Source organism: Aegilops tauschii, chromosome 4 (genome assembly GCF_002575655.3).
Source record: "Aegilops tauschii subsp. strangulata cultivar AL8/78 chromosome 4, Aet v6.0, whole genome shotgun sequence".
Taxonomy (NCBI): domain Eukaryota; kingdom Viridiplantae; phylum Streptophyta; class Magnoliopsida; order Poales; family Poaceae; genus Aegilops; species Aegilops tauschii.
The window spans coordinates 334820946-334847612 of record NC_053038.3 but is presented as its reverse complement, the minus strand read 5'-3'; the positions used below and the strand labels follow the sequence as shown (position 1 = coordinate 334847612).

Below are 26667 nucleotides of genomic sequence, written 5' to 3'. Positions count from 1 at the left end.
TTGCAAAATAAGAGAGAAAAGGCATAAGAATTGTATCATGAAGTGAAATAATAGTCCATAATGCAATAAATATCAACAAAAAAACATGATGCAAAATGGACGTATCACTTAGCGACAACAAAACTATGAGTAATTTGCAAGATAATAAAAGTTAGTTGTTTAGTAGAAAGCTTTTTGTAACACGAGAGAAGGATTTTTCCCTAGGCAATCGATAACTAGATCGGTCACCATTATTGCAATTTTATATGAGGGAGAGGCATGAGCTAACATGCTTTTAACTCTAGCAAGCATCCGCAACTACCAAAGTTCATTAAGGAAAACCCAACCATAGCATTAGTTAACAAGTCCTCTTTACTCCCGTTGGCAACAACCCCCTTACTCGGGTATAAGCTTCTATCACTCTCGCCACCCACTATAAGCGAATCATGAACGTATTGCAACACCCTACAACAGTAATCCCACACGCTTGCATGACACGGAGGGCACCATAGGATAACACCAAAATAAAACATACAACTCAAACCAATCACGATCATCAATCAACCCATAGGACAAAATGAATCTACTAAAACATCATAGAATGGCCATACATTATTGGATAATAATATGTGGCATGAAGCACCATGTTTAAGTAGAGATTACAGTGGGGAGAAGATGTGTTACATTGCTGCATAGAGGGGGAGAGAGTTGGTGATGACGGCGGTGAAGTTGTTGGTGTAGATCGTCATTCTGATGGTTGCCCCAGCGGTGTTCCGGCGCCACCGGGAGAGAGCCCCCACCTTCTCCTTCTTCTTCCTTGGCCTTCCCCCTAGATGGGAGGAGAGTTCCCCCTCTGGTCCATGGCCGCCATGGCTGCGGAGGGGCGAGAGCCCCTTCGAGATTGGATCTCTCTCTCTCTGCTCTCTTCTGTTTCACGTTCCTGTTTTCTGGCCGAAAACGGTTTCTTAAATATCCGGAGATCCGTAACTCCGATTGGGCTGAAATTTTAATACGATTTTTTCTGGATATTATCTTTCTTGCGGCGAAAGAAGGGGGGCAACCGACTTACGAGGTGCTCACAAGCCACTAGGGCGCGACCACCCCCTGGGCGCGCCCTGGTGCCTTGTGGCCACCTTGTGCACCATCTTGCGTTGATTCATTTTCCCAAAAATCACATATATTTCAAAATAAATCTGCGTAAAAATTTATCACGTTTGGACTTCGTTTGATATGGATATTCTGCGAAACAAAAAACATGCAACAAACAAGAACTGGCACTAGGCACTGGATCAATATGTTAGTCCCAAAAATAATATAAAATGTTGCCAAAAGTATATGAAAGTTAGATTATTGGCATGAAACAATCAAAAATTACAGATACAACCGAGACATATCAATACCATATGCAAATTTGGATCCATGTGCCAAAACCTATTCTCTCTCCTGTAGCCACTAGGTAGACAAGCAACGATGATGAAGAGTTGGGTACTACATATTGGCTGGAGTAATCTTGGGTAACCAAAACTGACTGGGGAACGAGGGTATTATTAGGCAGTGGGAATAAATTAGACAAATGATTCACCATGGATATGGCAACGGGAATCTAGCATAGAAATCACTCCCAAGTTCCTTAGTTCATCCGCCACGTCGCCATCACTAGGGTGGATTAACGGCTTGCTCGTGCACGCTAATCTTTGTAAGCTTAACAAACAAGAAAACCAATTGGCTTTGAAGGTCGTCACACTTGTGAGTGCTTTTTAACAGGCTTTACTAGGGCGGCCTGTTTTTAAATTTCATTTTTCATTTTTTTACTAGTTTAAATATTTTGGGACTTTAAAAAAGTTCCAAAAATAAAAAAAAATGAGAATTTTGAAATAAAATGTTTAATAAATCATAAAAAATTGTGGATTCAAAAAATGTTCGTGATTTTATAAAAAACATTTGCTTATTCAACAAATGTTCGAAATTTTGAAAACAAAATTTTGGGAAATAAAAATCATGATTTTTTAAAAAGTTTGTGTATTGAACAATGTTAATGAAAATTGAACAAAATTTCGCCAATTCAAAAAATGTTCATGAATGGAAAAATATCCTAAAAATTCAAAAACTCTTCGTGACTTAGAAAATATTTTATTCATTCATAAAATGTTCGCTGATTCAAAAAATGATCATGCATTTCAAAGAATGTTCGTTAAATCAAAAAAATATTCATGAATTTAAAAAATTGTTCCACAATTTCCAAAAAATGTTTGCCGATCCAAGAAAAATGTTTAAAAACATTCACATTTTTATTTTTATTTTGAAAATAGTATAAAATGTTCATGAATTCAAAAAATGTTCTTGATTATAGAAAATATTCAAAAATTTGTAAAAGCGTTCACGAATTTGAAAAATGTTCATGATTTCAAATATGTTCATGAGTTTAAAAAATGTTTTTTATTTCAAAAATTGTTCATGATTTCACGAAATTGGGAATGCTAGTGTATCTCGTTGATGCAGCAAAATGCGGTCATGGCCACTAGAGATTTTGATTTTTTTTTCCGTTGCAACGCATGGGCCCTTTTACTAGTTTTTCTAGGTATGTGCTTGTGCGTTGCTACGGGAGCCATTTCTTGTAATGCAATAAGAGCATATGCGGGGATAAAAACTGTTGTTTTCAAAAACGGTTTCTATAATGAAAATCGACGAGGAGGCTTGTTGTTTCCAGAAAAATACTGCCAAATTCTTCAGTTGGTAGAAATGTGGAATGCTAGATCAACAGAAATAAATTGTATTAGAGGGGGAATAAATAATGACCTAGTACACATTCTCATTCTAATGAGATGCATACTGATTATGCAAAATTGGATTGTAAAAAAATTAGCACACTCCAACGACAATTGAGAGAAACTGCTATGCTAAAATCCGTGTCGCATTGTACATCCATATAACTTGCAATACCTTTGTGTTTAGCTACTGATCTAATGGACGATCCCCGATGCAAATGAATTATAAAGATTAACTTCCCTCTTCAATTAAACAGGGCCCAATTCAATCCTCTCTTCCGATTGTGCAGATGGTAAGTTCCGCCGTGCCATAGCGTGTGATGTGGTGATTTTTCTTTAAGGCGAACTTAGTGGACGATAATTCTTTGACATTAGACAAGATGCAAGAGGGTCTGCATATATAACTGATTATAATTTTTGGAGAGAGAAAGCAGATTAGAATTGGCTAGCAATGGCTACCACGTAGCAGTACGTACTGCCCTGAAGAGTGCCATCGGTTGTTACATCTGCTGCTTAGCGAAGCTAGAACCTGTCCATCCTTCGTGTTCTTGGTCTTGGCGCAATAGATGCTGGAGATGTGGCTGAACTGATGGGCCGCATGGATGCTTCGCAAAAGGAGCAACAACCTCACGCAAACCAAGCCTAGGCAGCAACACGTTGACGATGACCCAGTCTGAAAGCAAATATTGAGCGGATGCATTTACGTCATGGCATGCATACACGGGAAGAGAAGATCTAACGACCTACATGAAGCAGCGGTGAAAAATCCTACCAAATGAAGGAAACCAACACTCTCTACAGGCAGAGATTCTCCATGCCGTCCAGGCGTGGGGTCGAGGCGTGTGGCGACGACAGCGGCTACATTGGTGGCGGCATCCATGCCGTGCTATTCCGGCGCGTAAGGTAGCAGCATCCATGCACAGAGGTAGGCGTAGTTTAGGCTTCGTTGTCGTGGCATCCGAGGTAGCGGATAAGTGGGGGTGGGTTTTTCGGATGGGGCTCCCAACGTCTCCTGTACGGACAGGCGCTGCGGGCGTCCCTGGCGCTGGCGGAGGCGATTCCGCGCCTGGCCTCGCTCCCGGCGACCACGGCGCGGGAGCTCTGGTCTCGGAGGGAGGCTGGTCGGCGGCTACCTCGACGGCGTTCAGGCGGGCGGCCGAGCCTTCCCAGGGAGCGGCAAGGTGGTCGGGGAGCCGTTTCTGGGCTCTGGCAGATGAGGATTCTGACGGCGAAGAGGAGGTGGAGGCGTGTGACGAGGCGGGGTCAGGGGCGGGCGGCCGTGCGGCTTGCTCCATTGGTGACTTCGTGTCGCGCGCGGAGGAGCTTTGGGGCTCCTTCAAGACCGGGCGCAGGCGTGCTTTTGCGCCCGGAGGCCGTGGCCCAAGGCGGACCGCGCTGGCCGTGGGCAGGGTGCCGCGCGCAACTCCGAGGCGTGAGGGCCGTGGCAGCCCTGAAGCCTCCGACGCGGGTCTGCTCCTGCAGCCTGCGCAGGGCCAGCTCTGCACGGTGCGGGCGGCCCCTGCGGCGGCGGCGGCGGCGCAGGCGGGACCTGGCGATGTGCGGCCTAGGGTTGGGGATGACCCGCCTGGGGCTGTGCCGGGCCAGGCCGATAGGGTGGCAGGCGGCCCAAGTTCAGGGCAAATGCGTGCGGCGGCCCAGTCTCGTGCAGAGCCAGTGGCGCAGGGGGTCTCGCCCGCTCTCAGGGCCCAGCCCGGCCCACTGGTGGAAGCCCAGCCCACGCCTTCCCGTTCCGCGCAGTCATATAAATGGCTCTGGCTACCCCGTGGAACCCTAAACATCTCGTTAGGGTTTCCAGCCTCCAAATCGGAGGTGCGGCGCTTCGGCCACTCCGCCCGCTTCCTCTCACCCACTCCTTCCCCTCCTCCATTGTTGCGCTCTTTCGCGGAAGTGGTGGCGATGGGATCCAAGCAAGACCGCCGGGGGGAGAAGCCGCCCATGGAGCCGCCGCGGGACCGCAACCGCGGGCGGGCCGACGACGAGGGCGGATGGGGGCCGCCGCCCGCCTGGTGGCTCAAGGAGCAGGAAAGAAAGAAGAAGAAGAAGAAGGAAGAGTACAAGAAGCGAGGTCTCAAGCTCAAGCGCAAGGGGCAGCAGGCATCTCAGGGTGGCGACCGCGTCGGCGACCCTCACGCGAAGAAGCAAAAGTCCAAGTCTGCGGGGGCGGCGGCTTCCAAACCGCCCCTCCCGCCCAGATCTGAGGCGCCTGGCTCGTCCAAGGGCACGGAGGAGGAGCCGATCCCCATTGAAGAAGCCGACGGCCCGGAGTGTTTCAAATGCGGCCGCACAGGTCACTTCCAGAACCTGTGCACCTTCAAGCCGCTGTGTGTGGTGTGCACCAAGGAGGGGCACAGTTCGGCGCAGTGCCCGACCCGCGGCAAGCCCTTGCTCCTCCAAACCATGGGGCACGCCATCTCCAGCGAGGGCTTCTTCTGCCTCCAGTACCCGGAAGATGCGTGGGAGGAGCCGCAGATCCTGCTGGGGGCCAACACGGCGGTGCTTTCCATGCCTTCAGGTGCGCTCACACATGAGATCCTGGAAGTGGAGCTACCGCACCTATTTGAGGGAGCTTGGGACTGGCAGACCTCTCCTCTAGAAGGCGGTGCGTTCACGGTGGTGTTCCCAGATCCAGCGATGCTCAGGATGGCTACGCGGAGCGGCAAGCTTTTCCTCTCCCTCAACAATCTCATGGTGGATATCCGTGATGCGGTCCTCGACGCGCCCAAGGGATTGGAGATGCCGGAGGTGTGGGTCAAGTTGGGCGGTGTCCCACCCAAGCAGCGGTGTTCCGACCGGCTCATGGCGGCTTCCACTATGCTCGGCCGTCCCCTGCTGGTCGATGAGGAGTCGCTGATCCGTCCGGGCCGGTCCGCATGCGTTTCACCTGCCGCAACCCACACAAGCTCCGCGGACTGGCCCAGATTTGGTTTAACGGTGAAGGCTTCAACATCTCAGTCGAGCCCGAGCTTCCCCCGGAGCAACTCGCGGCGCCCGCCCTTCCTTCCCCTAACCCTCCTCCTCCCAACCATGGCAAGGGCCCGGACGGGACAGAGCGTGACGGTGACAAGGAGCTTGATGCTAGTATGGAAGACGACTCCATCGATACAGCGGCGTGGGAGAAGCTGGGCATCACCGACAAAGGCGGGGCGGCGAATCGTGTGCAGCAGCCTATGATGGAGCAATCTCTTGAGGGGAGGTCAATGGAGTTGGAGCTCTCTATTCCGAACCAGTACAGATCCAACCTGGGGTCGGTCACGTCCCCCCCGGTGAGGATGGAGGCGGCAGCGGTCTCAGACCAGATGGAGGAGCCGCTGGACGATGCGCACACCCATATCGCGGTGTCTGTGGACTCGCTGCCTCTCTCCTCGCATTCTCCGACCCAAGGCGGCCGCAGCAACAACAAGCTTGGCGCGGTGAAGCAGCTCAAGAAGGTGGCGGTGCGCAAGGTCAGCGCGGAGGCCGGGCGTGCAGCGGAGCTCTTAGGGGCTCCGGCGACGCCGCGCCAGGTGGTGATGGCTCTAGCAGTGCCCACCCCCGTCCCGCTCGCTCAAGAGACATCCAAGACAGCGCCCTTTCCGAAGGCCAAGCGCTCCAAGGCCGTGGTGGAGGGGCAGGCGGCTCTAGTGCGGGTCAGTGCGCGTGCCAAGGGCGCCAAAGGAAACCTTCCGTCGCTCCAACGCGCCCAACTCCTACAAGCGCAGAAGAATCTGGAAACCTCAGGTAACCCCTTGCCCCGTTTTACGATTCTGGACTCCTTTTCGGACGATCATTTGAGTGAGGTTTGGAGGGAGAGTGGGGTGGAACCGATGGGTGAGGGCGGGGTGAGCGAACTCATCTCGTTGGTTCGTGCGAAGGAGATGGCGCAGGCGGCGCTGGCAGTGGCGGCTGCTCAACACGCGGACCGTTTGGCAGTCGAGGCTGAGCCCTCGACGTCGCTAGCGATCCGGCCCGAAGGGGAGACAGCAACAGGGGCTGCTGCTCCTCCCTCGCCTCGCTGCGGCAAGGTGAGGCGCGTGGCCAAGGCGATCACCTCCAAAGGGGTGCGCCTGCGAAACCGCGTCATTTAGATGCGTGTGCTGTTATGGAACATTCGTGGCTTCGGCCACGCGGGTCGGCGCATCCAACTAAGAGAATATATTAGGAAAGAAGCTATAGATATCGTAGGGCTTCAGGAAACGATTAAATCCGAGTTTCGGCACCACGATATCTTAGCTATAGATCCCCTAGAGCGCTTTGTTTAGCACTATAGTCCGGCAAATGGCCATTCGGGTGGCATGCTGCTCGGCTTCTGCAGCGCCACGTTCGAGGTGCTGACCTGGGAGGTTGGCACTTTCTTCATTGCTGCCAACATCCGCGTGCGAGCGTCGCTTCGCGAGCTTGTGATCGTGCAAGTCTATGGACCAGCAGATCAGTCACGCTCGGCCGAGTTCTTGGGAGAACTTGAAGCCAAGGTGAGGGTGGTATCTGCAGCTCAATTCCCTTTAATGGTGGGTGGTGACTTTAACCTGATTCGTTCGGGTGCAGATAAAAACAACGACAATATCAATTGGCCAAGGGTGGCCATGTTCAACAACGCTATTGCGTCTATGGCACTTAGGGAAGTGGCCAGAACTGGGGCAATGTATACTTGGACTAACAAGCAACTAGCCCCGGTGCAATCCGTCTTGGATCGTGCTTTCATGTCTCCGGACTGGGAAGTGGTGTTTCCTTTATGTTCGCTCCTTGCTGAAACAAGGATTGGATCGGACCATGTTCCCCTCATCTTATCTTCAGGGGAAGATAGGATTCGCCGCAGCCCGCGTTTCTTCTTTGAAACCGCGTGGTTTGATGTTCCTAATTTCGACACCATCTTTAGGGAGAGATGGTTGCGATGTGTCCAACTCGCAGGCCAGCAACGCGGCCCAATGGAGTTTTGGATCGTTGTCGGGGGTCGCCTCCGCGCAAGCCTAAAGGGATGGGGTGCGAACCAGGGGCGTGACGACAAGGTCCTCAGGGCGAGGCTACTCGGTGAAATAGCACTTCTCGACAATCAACCGGACACACGACCTTTCTCAGAGCAAGAATGGGCGCATCGATATGCCTTGGAAGGGCAAGTCGAAGCTCTGCTGCGATCCGAGGAGGAATATTGGAGGCGTAGGGGAGGCCTCAAGTGGACGCTCAAAGGCGATGCGAACACTAAGTATTTCCACGCGTACGCGAACGGCCGGCGCAGGAAATGCTCAATTCTTAGGTTGCAGACGGAGCAGGGGCTTCTTCTACAGCAATCGGAGATTACCCAACATATCTACGACTTTTATATTAGTCTGATGGGGACCGACGAGGCTCAACGCGCGCGTCTGCGAGCGGACGTGTGGCTCCCGTCTGAAAAGGTCCTCGATAGCGAGAACGAAGAGTTGGGGCTCGCGTTTCTCCCTAAGGAGATAGACGATGCACTCCTAAGCATGAAATCAGACACGGCTTCGGGGCTGGACGGGTGGCCGGTGGCGATGTTTAAACACTTTTGGCCATTGCTGCGCGATCCCATATACGATGTGTGTAATGGCTTCATGCGTGGTTTCGTGGACATTGCTAGGTTAAACTACGGCGTGCTCTCGCTAATCCCGAAAGTGTCTGGGGCGGACAACATTCGCCAGTACAGACCCATCGCGCTCATTAACGTACCGTTTAAAATCTATGCCAAAGGTTGCGCCACTCGGCTCACGCCGATCGCTCATCGCACCATAAGTCGTTCTCAATCTGCGTTCATACGTGGTAGAAACATTTTAGAGGGGCCGTTAGCTTTGCAAGAGACCCTTCACGACGTTAAACGCACGCACGAACCCGCGATTCTCCTCAAATTAGATTTCGAGAAGGCTTACGACCGCGTCAATTGGGATTTCCTCAGTCAGATCCTCACCAGTCGAGGCTTCTCACCGATGTGGGTGCACCGAGTCATGCAATTGGTCTCGGGGGGCCAAACTGCGGTCTCGGTGAATGGAGAAGTAGGGCACTTCTTCAGGAACAAGCGTGGCTTGCGCCAAGGCGATCCCATGTCACCGCTCTTGTTCAATTTTGTCACCGATGCGTTGGTGGCTATGCTGCGGAAAGCAACGGAGGCAGGACACATAAAAGGGGTGTTGGGATACCTCATCCCAGGGGGGATTTCGCACTTGCAATACGCGGATGATACGCTATTGTTGTTCCAACCCGACCTCCATAGTGTGGCTACGGTCAAAGCCTTGCTGATTAGCTTCGAGCTCATGTCGGGGCTTAAAATTAACTTCCACAAGTGTGAAGTGATGCCTATGGGCATGGAGGCATCTGAAGGTAGGCGTATTGCGGACCTGCTCAATTGCAAACTAGGCAAACTCCCGTTTACCTACCTGGGTCTCCCGTTGGATGCCAAACGTATCACGATCGATGGGTGGGCTCCGCTCTGGACCAAGGTGGGAGGGCGGGTATGTCCATGGAGGGGGAAGTTCCTATCCTCTGCAGCTAGGCTGGTGCTCACGAACGCGAGCCTCTCCTCACTGCCGCAATTTGCTATGGGTCTGTTCCTCCTGGCAGAAGGGGTTCATGCCAAGATGGACACACCTCGGTCCCGTTTCTTTTGGGAAGGATCGGGACCAAAACGCAAGTACCACATGGTTAAATGGGCTGCGGTGTGCCGTCCCAAAGACCTGGGAGGTCTAGGGATCACAAATACCAGAATCTTACACATTGCACTTATGTGCAAATGGATATGGAAGCTCTCGCAGGGGGCGACGGGTCGGTGGGTTGACCTGTTGCGTGCCAAGTACTTCCCGAACGGGAATTTTTTTGAGTGTGTGGCGAGGGGATCTCCTTTCTGGAACGATCTTCAAGCGGTCCGACCGGCCTTCGCACTAGGAGCCAAGTTCTCCATTGGTAACGGCCGTTCGGTCCGTTTCTGGCTAGACCACTAGGTGGGATCCCAACCCCTTTGGTCAGAATTCCAGGACCTTTACGCTCTAGCTGTCAACCCGGAGCAAACTGTTGCCACGGCACTTGCCTCTTCCTCTCCGGCGATCCATTTCCGAAGAGAGTTAACGGGAGCAGAACAAGCTCACTTAACGGAATTGCTTGATTGCATTGAGCCGGTGTCGCTGTCTACGACCGCGGACACTGTCACCTGGGCCCTCACCCCGTCCGGCAAGTTTTCGGTCAAGTCTCTTTGCCGTAAGCTGTGTCAGGGCCCGTCCTTCCAGGTGCCGAATGGCTTGTGGAACGCGCGCCTTCCGCTTAAGATTAAGGTGTTTTTTTGGCAACTGTTCCGCAATAGACTGCCCACTTCGGCTAACGTCGCCAAACGCAATGGCCCGTCGACCGGCCTGTGTGCGATATGTAACGTCACGGAGGATGCGAACCACGTATTCTTCCGCTGTCCGCTGTCACATTTTGCTTGGAGTGCCGTTCGTGCATCGGCCAACACCTCCTGGGACCCTCGGTCGGCTTCCGACCTCGCGGCCATAGTAGACTCGGTTCAAGGAGGCAACAAACGTGTGCTTTGGAGTTGCATCGGCGCCTTGCACTGGGCTATCTGGCTCACTAGGAACAAACTAGCGATCGAGGGAATCTTCCCGTCACACCCTGCTAACATAATTTACAAATGCAACCTCCTACTGCAGCAGTGGAGTCCGTTGGCGAGGCGCAAGGATGCTGAGAAACTGAAGCAAGCTCAAGATCGTCTTCGCCAGGTCTACGTTTTGGCTAGGGAGCCATCCGCCACTTCTACGCCGTGAAGTGGCCCTTTTGTCACGCAAGCGAGCCTGCGTGCTCTATGCTCTGGCTTCGGGCCTTGTATTTGCATTGCTGCGTGCTTCTTTTGGCCCGTTTTGAAACTCTCGTGTCTCCGCGTCGGCGTGGCCTGAGCCTCCGTGCTCGTGTTCGATGTCCTAAGACTATGATTTTGGTGCAGGTGACTTCAGACGTGATTTTATGGGAAGGTGTGACGCCCATTGGGGCATGTAATTATGGTGATTGCGATTGTTTAAGGAAAGGTGTGACACCTCGGACATGTAATTATGATGATTGTGATTTTTTAAAGGGAAGGTGTGATGCCCATTGAGTTATGTAATTATGGTGATTGAATCGAATCGTCACTTGCCAATCGGGAAAAAAAGATAGGACGGATGAACGAAGGTGGGCAGAATGCGGTCCGTCGGCAGGAAAAGGAACTTTAGGTTCTGTTTAGATAGCAGAGATATAAGAACTATATAAATATTACAATGCTAAGGAAAGCAAAGTATCAACAAGACAACAAATATCTAGTGACCTAACAAATGAATACTCATTTCTTGGAAAAAAACAATTTAATACTCCAATAAATATGTGCATTTATATTTCTCTAAATCAAACCCCTAGCGATCTACTCCCTCTGTTTCTAAATATTTGTCTTTTTAGATATTTCAAATGGACTACCACATACGGACGTATATAGACATATTTTAGAGTATAGATTCACTTATTTTGCTTCGTATGTAGTCACTTGTTGAAATCTTTAAAAAAAACAAATACTCCCTTCGTTCCTAAATATAAGTCTTTTTAGACATTTCAAATGGAATACAACATACAGATATATGTAGACATATTTTAGAGTGTAGATTTATTCATTTTGCTCCGTATGTAGTCATTTGATGGAATCTTTAAAAAGACTTATATTTAGGAACGGAGGGAGTATTTAGTTGAATTCTCTAGAAAGACAACGGAAGGCCATGCAATCTCCAAACTTTACATAGCAATCTTCTAAATCCCAACCACACCTCACCCCCAAAAGCCTGACGACGTCCCCACGGTAGTCTGAGGGGCGAAGCCAACTATGGTCCGGCAGACGGGCACCACGCCACTGCCGCCTAATGCCGTACCCGCTGATGCCGGAATAGAGTTAACCGTCCGCTTGTAGGGCCCTAGCCATTTGGTCATCATGAACCGCCTCTTCCTCCAGGGCGGCACACTGAGGCCGCTGCTCTTGAGCGAGCGCCGTGCTGCGGACGCTGCAAGCTTCACAACCTGCCTGAGGTGCTCCGGGCGCGCGATCAGCACTTCCGGTAGTGCCGTCCGAACTGCCTCGTACTCCTCGGTCGACAGTGCGACCTCAAACTCCGCCGCGAAGCCGACATCCACGATGTACCTTGTTTCACCCCCGCCAGCGATGACGTCGATGTATTCGTAGCTCCCGGCGGTCACGCCACTCGACTTGTCCCAACGCACCTTGCACAGGCCGGCGTCGTGGCCACGCTCGCGCAGGCGGGACATCACGGCGCGCGGGAAAGCCGACTGGTTCGGCCGCAGATCATCCAACCCGCGCATGGCATCCGCCACGGCAAAGACGAGCCGGCGGCGTAGCTCGTCAGCACTGCTACCGGTCGGGTCAAGATTGTCCTTGATCTCCGCAAGTATGTCGGCCGCCGCCGTTGAGCTGGTGTGGCCGTTAGGCTCGTCATCCAGATCAGAGGAGCCTTCCACCGCGAGGGTGGCCGACGGGACTGTCGTGTCCGTCTCGAGGAGGTAATCGTTGACGAGGCTGGAGAGTGCGGCCGCCTGGTGCTCGCTGCCGCTGCTGTCGTCGCTTCTGGGGAGAGCGGCGAGGCGGGCTCTCGCGGCCGCATCGAGGGGCGCCGTGGCCCGCTTCGGTCTGAGGCGGGGCGTCGGCGCCGTTGGCATCTGCAGTTGGTGAGAGGTGGGTGGATGCATGTCAGTGGTAATGATCTGCGATTTCGTTCTAAGCAATGTAACGCTGTGCATGCGATCGAAGTGTATATGGCGGTGGAGTGGTCAAGAATTGTCAGCAGGTCGACAGAACGCCACCATTGTTAGCTCATTAGCTTAAGAAGCAAACAGAACGTTCCAACTATCTAAGAGGGACTTTATAGCTTATAGTTGGAAATACTTACTTTTAGTCGATATTGATAGTCATCGATAAAGGTCATCTCATCTCCTTTATACTTGTACTTGTATGTATATGAATCTAGATGCTTAGGTCTGATGGTGACTTACAAATACTCTCTCTGTTCTTAAATATTTGTCTTTCTAAAGATTTCAATAAGTGACTACATACAAAGCAAAATAAGTGAATCTACACTCTAAAATATGCCTATATACATCTGTATGTGGTAGTCCATTTGAAATATCTAAGAAGACATATTTAAAGATGTAGCATTTTAGTGCATTTTGGGAACATGATTTAAGGGTTGCACATACATATATACATATATTCCTATCTAAATGCTCTTATTTTTCTTTACGGAGGGAGTATAAGTTAAGTTGTATTCATTTTGTTCATGAAGGATTTGCTAAGTTACGTGGTGTTTGGCCAGATTTCAAAAGCCAAAGTTAAGCCTAACAAAACACTCTATGCATATGTACCTGGTCCAAAACATCGCCGTGGCTTTCTTGCGATTAATATATTACTTTTTTCACAATTCTTCAAAGATTGCAAGGACTACTTATACATACAAGCAAGCACATATACATTTATATCGCCCGCATGGAAGTCGTGCCGCCTTATTCGGACCGCGTTTGCAACTTTCTGCTTGAGCAGTGTGACGGACTAGCTTAGATTAGCAGTGTCTTCTTCCCTGACCAGGCTTGAAGAGCAAAACTTCTTAATTTATGTACTCCCACATTCAAATATACCTCTTAAACAAATATACCTCATATGTAGTAAAGAAATATAAGAGCATTTAGATCATTGATTTAAACGCTCTTATAAAGAAATATAAGATCATTTAGATCATTGATCTAAATACTCTTATATTTCTTTACAAAGGGAGTATTAATTATCTCGACTCTTATAAAAAACAGAGTTGGTGATGATGGTATGCCTGGCATCCTGCAATATAGGCCGTCCGATTTATATCTGATAGATAGGAAGGAAACTATGATAATTTTGCAAAAAGATACCCACACTCTTCTCCACATTTGCAAATAAGGCCTTCCCTCGTTCATCTTTTTCTCTCACAAAATAAACTACTCATACAAATGCATCGTGATGTTACGTGCAACGCACGGGCATCTTGCTAGTACCTCTTTATGATTCTCAATATACCTTCTTAATTATTCTAATATAGCTCAATAAAAGTTTCACGAGAAAAATCGTGGAAGCCCTTAGTTTATGTAGTGTATAGTTTTATGTACAAAAATGCTGTTTACGTGTTAAGAGTATACAATATGTGGTCTCAAATGTAATTTCTCATTATTATTTTTAGAAATGGAGGAGGACCCCGGCCTCTGCATCTGGACGATGCATGCAGCCATTTTATTAATTGTTCACATAAAACATTACAAAGTAATACAACAAGACTAAAGCCACCGTCTAGGCAACATCTGTCGCTATTCCTATCCAAATGATAAAGGGATGCTGATAGTCTGGGCCTAATACCAAACAGACCTCGCAGCCAAACCTAACTTCTAAGACCAGAGGTCCCATCCAGGACGCCTGCCGGGTATGGGGCACCCACCGGTCCGGCGCACTCCTCAACCAGGACGCCCGCCGGGTATGAGGCCGCCGCAGCCACCTGCCACCAATCCATGTTCAGAGTTGTACTGCTGCATCTACCTTGCACGGTCTAGCTGCCATCGACGCCACCGCGACGCCAGACAGCTTCCTCCTCCTGCGCGAGTCCATCTCCGTGCATCGGACGCCGAGTCTCCACTGCGCCATGCCGCCGAGACCCACCGTCGATGATACTGTTGATGCCACACCGCTCCACCTACATGCCATCTCGCGCCGACTCCGAACTACCAACAACTCCACCACCCTGAGCAGTCCTCGGCCGACGCCTTCAGGAAGGAACACGACACCAAAGTGCCATCGTCGCCCAAAACAGAGAAACAGAGGCTTTCGCCTGCGCTCATGACAGAGGTGGGGGCGTAGGATCCACACCGAAGCCTCCAGGAAGGGAATCGGCGTCGCGGGCATCGACTTTGGTGCGGTCGCCACGCCGGCCTGGAGTTTCCCCCGGATCCATGCCCACCCGCCAAATCCGTCTAGCCAGCACTGGGTAGGTATTGGAACTAGCACAAACCGGAGCAGATCGAGTTGGAGATGACGCTACCGGGATTCACAGCCGGCCGCCGCCTGCCAAATTCCCACCGCCGCGCACATCAGAGCCGACTCCGAACGATGCCGGCCTCACGCACACACCTCTGGCCACCCCCAACCACGCCGGTGAGTAGGGGCAACCTCGGCGCGCGCCCACCACCTCTCAGGGCCGCCAGGCCGGTGCCCGAGCCCACACCATCTGGAGGGGAACCGATCTGGGGTGGGGGCCCCAGATCCGCCGCTGCCAGCCGCCATGGCCGGCCCCACGCTGCCCCCGCAGCCGTGGAGGCACAACCGCCGCCGGAATCCGATCGGGCCGCCGCCCCATCACGCCCACTCCGCCTCCACGCCGGGCGACCAGGTTCACCATCACGTTTCGGCCAGAGGATCCCCTCGCGAGGAGAGGAGGAAGGTCCGCCATCCGCCGTCCGCCGAGCGAGCTTCGCTCGCCGGCCTCCTCCGGCGGCGGCGGGGAATCAGGGGGGAGGGCCTGGAGGCGATGGCGGCTAGGGCGCCCGAGCCGCCCCCTGGAGGCGATGCGAGCGCTAGGGATACACGTTTTTAAAAATGGGAGAGATTTTCACTTCCCACCCTCTACACCAACCAGGGATGCATACGGCCATTTTAGTATGAGTACCAAGATAAACATGGTCCTCAGAATTTTTTAAATGAGTATCAAGATATTTCTTGATGAGAGGTTTCACCACACACCAAGCTTGATCCTCAAGGAAAGGGGGAAAACCCCTGTGCATCACCTGTCAATTCTAGGAATTGAAGTCGGGTCGCTAGGCTGCACAACCGCATGCCCAACCACTGAGCCAAGGCTCTCTTTGCATTGGGGTACGAAGTAATTATTAATGTAAGCATACTAAATATGATAAGGAGGTATAACCAATTCAACTATGTGGTGCATGAGGAGTGGGAGTACATATACAAAGCAGTTCAAGATTTCTTGCGTCAAGTGACTCATTCCTTGCAGAGCGCGAAAAACATCAACACATTCCCTAATTACTGAAGTAGCTCGCTTGGGTTCACAAGTGGATGTACAATAAATTTCTAATAGACATAATGAAATTTGAGTTCTCTCACATACATGTTTTGCTTCACAAAACGGCGATAACTATCCGGGTGCTTTTACCTTTATGATGACAACAAGCACAGACAACTAATTAGGCCCATGCAAAATCTGGGAAGACATTTGATGCCAAGCCATTTTTGTAAAGAAATTAAACAACAAGAACTTTATTAACGCACCACGGTCAAGATGATAAAAATTATTCTTGGCCTCTACAACAACAGGACAACCTTGCCAGGACTCGGGACACTAAGGATTCACATCACCAACCTATTTTTTAAGGATAATAGAAACAGTCAATTGTGATCAGGTCGTAAGTCGTAACAAGCGTTAGCATACATCACCTGTAGTGATAATGGTCATATGTGCCATTGTTTCTTATCCAACCACCGAAGCCGACACCATTGATCTACACCCGAGATAACAGATTCTGCACAACTCCACACAATTGGTACCTTCAATAAGTCGCCATTGCAAGGTCTAGCCAATGAAGACCTAGGTCATTGTCGTCGAGGTGATGATGCCCTCACTTGCCGATTAGGCATTGCTATACCACTAGCTCTTGACATTCTACCAAGACACAAAAAGCCAATGTGTCATCATATCCAAAAGAAGACATGTCATGGATGACTTGCCAGCGAGAAGAGCAATCCAGGGTTTGTCGAAATTTATTAGTTCACTAGCTAATCGAAAAGTTCCACATCGGTGTCACCGTGCCAACAAGATCCAAGACACGCCTATCAGGAAAGAAGACACTGCTCAAGCCGAAAGTTGCAAACGCGGCCCAAATAAGGTGGCATGACTTCCGAGGGTACGATAACAAGACCCTATATGAATGTAAATATGCTTGCTTTTCCTTGCTTGTATGTATAAGCAGTCCTTGCAATCTTCGGCGAATTATGAAATACTCGCAAGAAAGCCACGACCTTGTTTTGGACAAGGTATATATACGTAGTGTTTTTTCTAGTCTTAACTTTGGCTTTTGAAGTTTGGCCAAACTCCAAATCAAACACCACATAAATATAGTGCAGCTAATGCAAAGTGACTACAATTAATTAGCTATCACAGAATGTGGTTCCCCCTTTTGCGCGCTATTTATAATAATCTCATACGCTGATTTACTGTACTCTATAACAAAGATTTATCGCTTGTACTAGCTCCTACAGCCACCCCAATGAAGAAAGATAAACACAAACAAATAAAAGAACGGGAGAAAAGGTTGTGCATGGTTGCAATTAATCTACTGAGATCTACGCAAACCTTAATGCCTTGGGATTACGCTGCTCATGCGGACGCTATTCTGACTGATAGAAACTTTATGGGGGATGAATTAACCAATGAGAGTACACTGCCCGCTCATGTGTGTTTATATGTTGACGGTTACCATTGCCATTATTGGTTCTGGGATCCTGAAATGGAGCATACTGACATCTCTGTCTAGGTTCTGTGCATCCGAAGGAAGGTGTCCAGGTTCGATGAACGAAAGGGCCAGAGTTATGCTCACAAGTACACGTAAGGTCAGTTCAAAAAAAGTACAGTTGTCGTATGCCTTAGGTAATGCTAGGATTTTTTTTTTGAAAGACAGCAGGAGAACTGCTGTGATTTCATTAAGAAGAAGGAGGCCGACGGCCGGTTACAGAGTGAGGTTAGGGAGCAATGAATAACAAAAATACAATCGTTGCAAGCTTTGCTATGCAACCAACACTGTTGCCTATCCTAGCTCGTTTAGCCCGGGTCAAATGGTATTGGACACCCTGCCAATATCCAAGTTGCCGCTTCATCACGAATACGATTAACCATGGCTGCCACCGGGAGCTCCTTATGCTGAAAAATTCTTCTGTTGCGCTCAAGCCAGATTTCCCAGCAGATCAACGGTAATGCTAGGATTGAAAATCTCTAGACCGTAAGTAGTTGAGATGATTGCACTCCAGATACATAATTTGGTACAAAAACTTAAAAAAAAGTTCACCGCGGGTACACGAACTTGGCTTTTGGGTTCATGCCATGTACTCCCTCCGTCCGAAATTACTTGTCGTAAAAATGAATGTATGTAGAACTAAAATACGTCTAGATACATCCATTACTCCGACAAGTATTTTCGGGCCGAGGGAGTACAAATCACTCTTATGCTCTTTTTTTAATATGAAAAACCCTTGTATACTTTTTTTGCGGATGTAGCCCTCTCCTCATTCCCCATGGTGTACAGAGACGCCACACTCCGTCGTCGTGCCGCTGGCCCAATGAGTGGTTGATCTTGTGCATGGTGAGGAACTCGAGGTCCACTTCATCGACGTTGGGGTTGTTGCCGTAGCTGGCGGAGCTGAGAACGACCCAGCGCTCGCCGACGTCAAAGTGGAGCTGGCAGCTAGGCAGGGTGAAGGTGTGGCGGAGCACACCAAGCGGACCGTCAAAGGGCTCGTCGTCATTGTGGTCGCTTGGATGCACGGCAAGCTTTTTTTGGACTGCGGAGGTGATAGGAAAAGCAAAGGGCCCCTGCCCTCGCGCGCGCATGATAGAAAAGCCCTTAATACATTGAGAGCTTTTATCTACTCCTGCGCAACTCAATCGAATTCACAACACTTTTTTAACAAGTGTTACAATACGATGCTTTTCGTGGATTGGATTGATTTTAGCAAGGATAGGATTTCTGATCGTTCGCGTGACCGCCCTAGGATGACGCACGCACAAAAAGCAAAGGTGCGGCAGGTGGCAAAGCGCATGCCATTGCACGGGAGATGGTGGCAATGTTAGGGAGGGGAGAGAGACGAGGGGTACGTGAAGATGTAGTGGCCTAGGCACCGACTCGCCACGCGCATGACATGCGCTCCTACAACAACACGTTGGTCCAACCCTAATGTAGTAGTGCGTGAGATCGTTGCAGTCTGCGCCACCAAGTTGACGCATGGCAGTGCCATCCATCACGATGCAACTGTCCTAGGAAGGTTTCAATGGCTTCTGGGACTATGGGGAGTTGAGGAGGCAGGGAGGAGGACCGGGGGCTCGCTGGTGGAAGAGATCACGTGTGGCGGTGCTTGGCCAGAGGAGGAGAATAATAGAGCGGCACCGACGATTGTGCACAGATCTAGCCAATTCATTCGGCGGGAAAGCTCCTTTGTTTGATGAGATGATGCGAAGCTGACGACCAAGGTCTCAAGGCTGCTAGCTGATGTTGGTCGCATCAACAGGATACGACGTTGACAACGACATGGGCTCACTACAAGGTCGCCATCCATGGCCTCCTGCACGGGCTTCCCTATGGGCACACTGTGCAACGCAAGGGTTGGGGGGTTGCCTCACCATTCTTGCACGGTGAGTCTCACATAGCCAACCAGGGCTACTGCAAGCAGCCGGTTGCTAGCGGACGACCACTCTACCAGAGATCACTTGGCGAAGTAGGACTGATATACACAACAACAAAATTAAAAGAAAGAACATGACATGTGTTGATCCAGGAGTTATTTTTACCTGGTATGAATCCAAAGACCAAGTTTGTATACCCGCGGTGAATGTTTTTTGAAATTTTTGTACCAATTTGTTCCCACCGGCCAAGTTTATGTATCTAGGGTGCAATTACCTCTAAATAGTTGTAGTGGTATACTTCTTGGCATCATGCATTAGCAATTTATTTTGGTGGATCACATATCTCATTATTGATGGAACAATATCTAATATAATATTCCATTTACCCTAGCGGACCAGAAATAAGGCCACTCTCCCAACCATCCAACTAACGTACGTTTTCTTTTGGGTTTTCTATTTGCATGCCTCTCTTTCGTTGGTTGTGCTCAGTTTTGCCCCACCTATCTAACTCTCCTCATTTTTTCCCTTCTCTCCTTAGCCCAACATCACAAATGCCAAATGGTGCACTATCGTCGGGTCAAAGCACCTTGACATTTACTTCCTGACGAGTGGGGCCGCGTTGAATCCTGATAGGTGGGCCAGGGCCTCTAATGACAGGTGGGGCTAGGGTAGCTTATGACAAGTGGGACCGGCCTAAGGCTTGGTCATCTCTCTCTCTCTCTCTCTCTCTCTCTCTCTCTCTCTCTCTCTGTCTCTCTCTCAATTTCTAACCGTCGTACCCCGAGAAGCTCTCGAGATAGCCGTTGGTGCCGCCATGCCTGTCGTGCTGAATCCGTTCGTTGGTAGCGCGATCGATGAACATTTGTGCTGCACCTCCGCTGCATCTACCTTACCCCCTCCATATCTAGTCCATCATCATCGCCCAATCTAGCCTGCCCTTGATGATGTGTCGTCGACCAATCGACTGATCCACCGCATCCACCTTTTATCTTCGCTTGCTTGAGAGGATCTTGAGGGAAGCTGTGGCTGCTTGAGGGGAGCTGCGGGAGCTTGAGAGATTGCTTGAGGGAAGCTGCAGGGCAATGGCGAGCGTTACCCCCTTCCACCTCCTCGAGCCTATCGACTGTGGTGAAGATTGGGTTGAACCGGGATTACAGAACTCATGGATTCCAGCTGGGTAAGTTTTAAATCCCTCGAATGTATGATCCAACTAGAGAATAGGGCTAGGATTTAAGCCTTGGGCACTTGAATTTTTGCCTGCCTGCCTGAAATTTTGCATGCCTAACTTCACACTTTCTTTTCATCGAGTAGGATCGATCCAGGGATTGCTTTTCGGCTGGCAGTTAGAATAGAGAGTGGCATATTGCATGGTACTAAAGCATCTACTTTCTGGCTTTTGCTATCCAAAGGTGGTAGGAACAAGTATTTCTTTCAAAGATTTTGTCAATTCCCTAAGTGTTGAGTATCGATGGAGCCATGCTCATGTTGTTTATATCAAACACTTCAACATTAGTGAGGAAATATTTGTCCCACTAACTTGTGATTAGCATCTTTTTGGCTGGAATGCTGACACTTTTTTGGTACAATTCACATCAAAGTGCTTCAACCACCAAAATAATAGGAAAAAGGGGAAGGGTGTTCAGACCTCACATAACTCTACTAATTCTGAGGGCCCACGCACTCCTCATAGACCTAGACCATCTAAACCTACTGCCAGTAAGCCAGATCAGTAGTGCGGCGGTTGCAGACAATGATGCACGACCTGATGAGGCCATGCCTCGACAAGATGATGAGGATGAGAGGTTGTATCCTGAATGTTGGAGATATTCCCTAGAGGAAATCATGTCATGATGATATTTCCCTATGTATTCGTGAGTCTATTGTATTGTCCTTGAACATCATCAGTGATATGTATCCATAAGTATGTGACTTGTTTGTGAAATTATATATTAAATGATGATTGTTCTAAAGGTCCCTAGTTGATAAGGTTATGCAGACACATACCCTTTGGGCAGTATATGATTCGGTTGATGACTATGTTTTACAAGTCATGGGCATAGAGATGCTAAACTGATAGTATGGACCCGAGATGGAGATCACCGAGTTGGACGGGCCCACTTTGAGACATAGCGAGATATTGTCATCTGTAAGTCTCAAGTACAATGTATATGCCATGTCCTAGACCTAATGTCCTCACACATTCTCGAGATGAGGATCAATTCACTTAGGGTCTATCTAATGCTACTCTATAACTGGGTAGTTATAAAGGTAGCTTTCGGGTGAGTCATGAGACACGGTTGATCAAGATGGGATTTGCCCCTCTGATTAGGAGAGATATTCTCTGGGCCCTCTCGGGTGATCAGATTCGAAAAGCATGGCCTGCGACTTGGGTTAAGCGTTAACCCGGCTCGGGAATCTGTATCACACTTTCGAGAAGAGAGGTCGAGATACCACAAGGGTGACAAGTACTCGCCTTGAGTTCGACAACATATGTCGTGAGGCAAAAGGAATATTGCATATGACACATTGTCGAGGTTCGTCAAACTACTTTAGGCACACATGGGAGTTGGCACATTCTGCTAGGAGCCGCCACCAACTATCGACTCGGGTCGTGTCCATGTGTATGTGAAGTTATAGGGTCGCACACTTAAGGGGTTGAAGCCCATTCGGTTTGGATCCGAAAGGAAATTTGGCGTAGACTCCTAGAGGGCCTCAAGTGTTGAGCCCACCTTGGACGTCTATATAAAGGGGAGTGGGCGCACCTCCTAGGGGGATCTTTTCCCTCCCTACACAGCCGCCTCCACCACTCCCCACGCCCCCATGCCGCGTGACCGGACCTAGTAGTCTGTCGTCCAAAGTTGCTCCCCATACATGTGGATACTGATGCGTCTCCGTCGTATCTATAATTTTTTATTGTTCCATGCAATATTATACAACTTTCACATACTTTTGGCAACATTTTATATGATTTGTTGGACTAACCTATTGACCCAGTGCCCAGTGCCAGGTCCTATTTGTTGCATGTTTTTTTGTTTCACAGAATATCCATATCAAACGAAGTCCAAACGCGATAAAAATTTACGGAGAACTATTTTGGAATATATGTGATTTTTGGGAGGTGGAATTAACACTAATGGAGGCCCACGGCCTCCACAACCCACCAGGGAGCGCCAGGCGCGCCCAGGTGTTTTGTGCCCTCCCCATAAGTCGGTTGTGGCCCTTCCTCGGGCGCAAGAAAGATAATTTATGGGAAAAAAATCATGTAAAAATTTCAGCGCAATCGGAATTACGGATCTCCGGGAATTTAAGAAACGGTGAAGGGCCAGAAAACAGGAACACGAAACAGAAGAGAACAGGGGGATAGATCCAATCTAGGTGGGGCTCCTGCCCCTCCGCCGCCATTGAGGCCATGGACCAGAGGGAGAACTCTCCTCCCATCTAGGGGGGAGGCCAAGGAAGAAGAAGAAGGAGGGGAGCTCTCTCCCCCTCTCCCCCAATTGCGCCGGAGTGCCGCCGGGGCAAGGATCGTGACGGCGATCTACATCAACAACCTTTCTACCGTCAACACCAACTTTATCCCCCTCTATGCAGCGGTGTAACACCCCTTCTCCCCGCTGTAATCTACTTAAACATGGTGCTCAACACTATATATTATTTCCCAATGATATGTGGTTATCCTATGATGTTTGAGTAGATCCATTTTGTCCTATGGGCTAATTGATGATCGTGGTTGGTTTGAGTGTATATCTTATTATGGTGCTATCCTACGGTGCCCTCCATCTCGCACAAATGTGAGGGGTCCCCTCTGCAGGGTGTTGCAATATGTTCATAATTTGCTTATTGACGGTTGCCGGAGTGACAGAAGCATGAACACGGATAAGTGGGTTATTGCGTATGGGAGTAAAGAGGACTTGATACTTAATGATATGGTTGGATTTTACGACCTTAATGATCTTTAGTAGTTGCGGATGCTTGCTAGAGTTCCAATCATAAGTGCTTATGATCCAAGTAGAGAAAGTATCTTAGCTCATGCCTCTCCCTCATGTAAAATTGCAAGAATGATTACTGGTCTAGTTATCGATTGCCTAGGGACAATGACTTTCTTGTTGACAAAAGCTATCTACTTTTATTACCTTGCAATTTATTCGTAGTTTTATTCTCACAAAGTACTTCTAGTTTCATTCTTGTTCTAGGTAAAGTAAACACTAAGTGTAAGTAGAGTTGTATCGGTGGTCGATAGAACATGAGGGAGTATTTGTTATGCCTTTAGCTCCTCATTGGGTTCGACACTCTTATTTATCGAAAAAGACTACAAACGAGCCCCTATACTTGTAGGTTATCAAGACCTTTTTCTGGCGCCGTTGCCGGGGAGCAATAGCGTGGGGTGAATATTCTCGTGTGTGCTTGTTTGCTTTATCACTAAGTAGTTTTTACTTTGTGCTCTTGTTTTCTATCTTTATTTATGGGTAGAAAACTAAAAATACCAAAAACATTAGTTGTACCTACTAAACCTATGGTTGAAGAACCACCCAAAATCTATCATACTGCTGAAGCTTTTTACTTGGATCATCTTCCATCCCTTTGTGCTCGTGCTGAAACCCCAACTAGCTTAGTTGAGGGCAAATCATTAGATGAGCATGCTCATTTTGTGCGACCCTGCTTATCTCAAAAAGGGAAACTTTTACTGCATCAAATTAATACTATGCAATGCTATGCTTGGAATTTATGTGAAATACATGATTTTACTTGTTGTTCTGAAGACCCTAAGAAACACCTTCCTTATCAATGTGAGTTTAGAGATAATGGAATTCTATCTTCTTATGCTAAGGGTGTTTATAATTACTATGATGTTGAACAAATTGAAGAATTTGTTGCTTTTAAGGGTGCTTATGAAATTGCTTCTTTGATTGAAAAGTATGATACTACTCTTTACGAATCTAATTTTTTTGCCATACTTAGATATTGCTATGAAAACTATGCTTCTAATGCTTATATTAATGAGTTTATTGAGAAAGTCTCCACTGTCCAAGAAGAGACTAGTATTTTGCAAGAGCCTATGGAAGAAGAAATTGATGAAACTGTGAGCTCTTGGATGAAAAAGATGATGAGGAGAGCGAAGAACAAAAGGAGGAAGAGCGGATTAGCTACCCGTGTCGACCTACTAATGAGAGTAACTCTTATACTCATACATTTTTTTAATTACCCTTTATGCTTACCGAAGGATGAATGCTATGATAATTGCTTTGATCCCGTTGATTCATTTGAAATATCCCTTTTTGATGAAATTGATGCTTGCTATGCTTGTGGCCATGATGCCAGTATGAATTATGCTTATGGAGATGAACTTGCTATAGTTCCTTATGTTAAGAATGAAATTGTTGCTATTGCACCCACACATGATAGTCCTATTATCTTTTTGAATTCTCCCAATTACACTATATCGGAGAAGTTTACACTTATTAAGGATTACATTGATGGGTTGCCTTTTACCTTTCCACGTGATAATTTTGATGAATATAATATGCATGTGCTTGCTGCTCCTACTTGCAATTATTATGAGAGAGGAACTACATCTCCACCTCTCTATGTTTCCAACATGATAAAATTGCAAGAAACTGCTTATACTATGTATTGGCCATTACTTGATGTGCATGAATTGTTCTTGTATGACATGCCAATGCATAGGAAGAGAGTTAGACTTCGTCATTGCATGATATATGTTGCTTTGTGCTCACTACTAAATTATAAATCATTGCTTATTAAAATTGGCTTTGATATACCTTGGGATCCGGGTGGATCAATACTTCAGCACTTTATGCCTAGCTTAATGGCTTTAAATAAAGCGCTGCCAGGGAGACAACCCAGAAGTTTTAGAAAGTCGTTTATTTCTATTGAGTGCTTTTATAAAGTTTAAAAACAAAATATAGAGGGGAACCTAAAATCCTTTTTTCCAAAACAGAAGCGATTGAAAGGTGATGCATTGGAGAAGTGAGGGCCGACCTTGAACACTTGTTGGTATGTGCGGTGCAAAAACAGAAACTTTGGCTATAGTGCGCGATTTTACATTTTTTTACTGGAACGTCAAAAGTTTCTGAAACTTTTCGTACATTATTGCTATATAAATTGTTTATTTTGTTCTAATTTTTCAGAATTTTTGGAATTACGGAAGTATGGTAGATGTTCAGATTGCTACAGACTGTCCTGTTTAAGACATATTCTGTTTTTGATGCATTGTTTTGCTTGTTTTGATGAAACTATCGATTCTATCGGTGGTATAAGCCATGGAGAAGTTATAATACAGTAGCTACAATGCAAAAAATAAAATATGAATGGGTTTGCAACAGTACTTAGAGTAGTGATTTTGCATTATTATACTAATTGATCTTACCGAGCTTTCTGTTGAGTTTTGTGTTAATGAAGTGATCAAAGATCGAGGAGGTCTCAATATGAGGAGAAGGTGGAGAGGCAAGAGCTCAAGCTTGGGGATGCCCAAGGCACCCCAAGTAAATATCCAAGGAGACTCAAGCGTCTAAGCTTGGGGATGCCCCGGAAGGCATCCCATCTTTCTTCAACAAGTATCGGTATGTTTTCATTTTCGTTTCGTTCGTGTGATATGTGTAAATCTTGGAGCGTCTTTTGTGTTTAGTTTTCATTTTTATTTTATGCACCATGCTGGTATGAGATAGTACATGGTTGATTTATAGAATGCTCATTGCACTTCACTTATATCTTTTGAGTATGGCTTTATAGAATGCTTCATGTGCTTCACTTATATCATTTGAAGTTTGGATTGACTGTTTCTCTTCACATGGAAAACTGTTATTAGTAGAATGCTCTTTTGCTTCACTTATATTTGTTAGAGTATGGTCTTTTGTAGAAAGAATTAAACTCTCTTGCTTCACTTATATCTATTTAGAGAGTCAACAGGAATTGGTCAATTGCATGGTTAGTCATAAAATCCTACATAAAACTTGTGGATTACTGAATATGATATGTTTGATTCCTTGCAATAGTTTTGCGATATTGAGATGGAATTTGTGGGAGGTATGATAACCCACAAGCATAGGGGATCAATTGTAGCCTCTTTCGATAAGTAAGAGTGTCGAACTCAACGAGGAGCTAAAGGTAGAACAAATATTCCCTCAAGTTCTATCGACCACCGATACAACTCTACGCACGCTTGACGTTCGCTTTACCTAGAATAAGTATGAAACTAGTTTGTAGGAGTGATGCTATAACTACTTTGCAAGAATAAAACTAGAAGTACTTTCCAAGATAACAAAATTTAGGTGTTTAGTAAAAGGGTTTGTGTCAACAAGAACGTTATTTGTCCCTAGGCAATCGATAACAAGTGCTGGTAATCATTCTTGTAATTTTATATGAGGGAGAGGCATGAGCTAACATACTTTATCTACTTGGATCATATGCACTAATGATTGGAACTCTAGCAAGCATCCGCAACTACTAAAGATCATTAAGGTTGTGAAACC

At 47.8% G+C, this 26667-nt stretch overlaps 1 protein-coding gene across 1 annotated transcript; it reads right to left on the bottom strand.

Annotated features, from left to right (window-relative positions):
* Positions 1-11522: 11522 nt before the first annotated feature.
* On the bottom strand, positions 11523-12579 carry LOC109778188 (uncharacterized). Its single transcript, XM_020336741.2, has one exon. It carries the CDS (start codon positions 12501-12503, stop codon positions 11523-11525), a length of 981 nt encoding a protein of 326 aa, XP_020192330.2. The 5' UTR covers positions 12504-12579.
* Positions 12580-26667: the final 14088 nt, after the last annotated feature.

What these genes read in the sequence shown, in the direction of transcription:
- LOC109778188 (XM_020336741.2), bottom strand. Translation starts at nt 12,503, where the DNA reads ATGCACAGCGTTACATTGCTTAGAACGAAATCGCAGATCATTACCACT.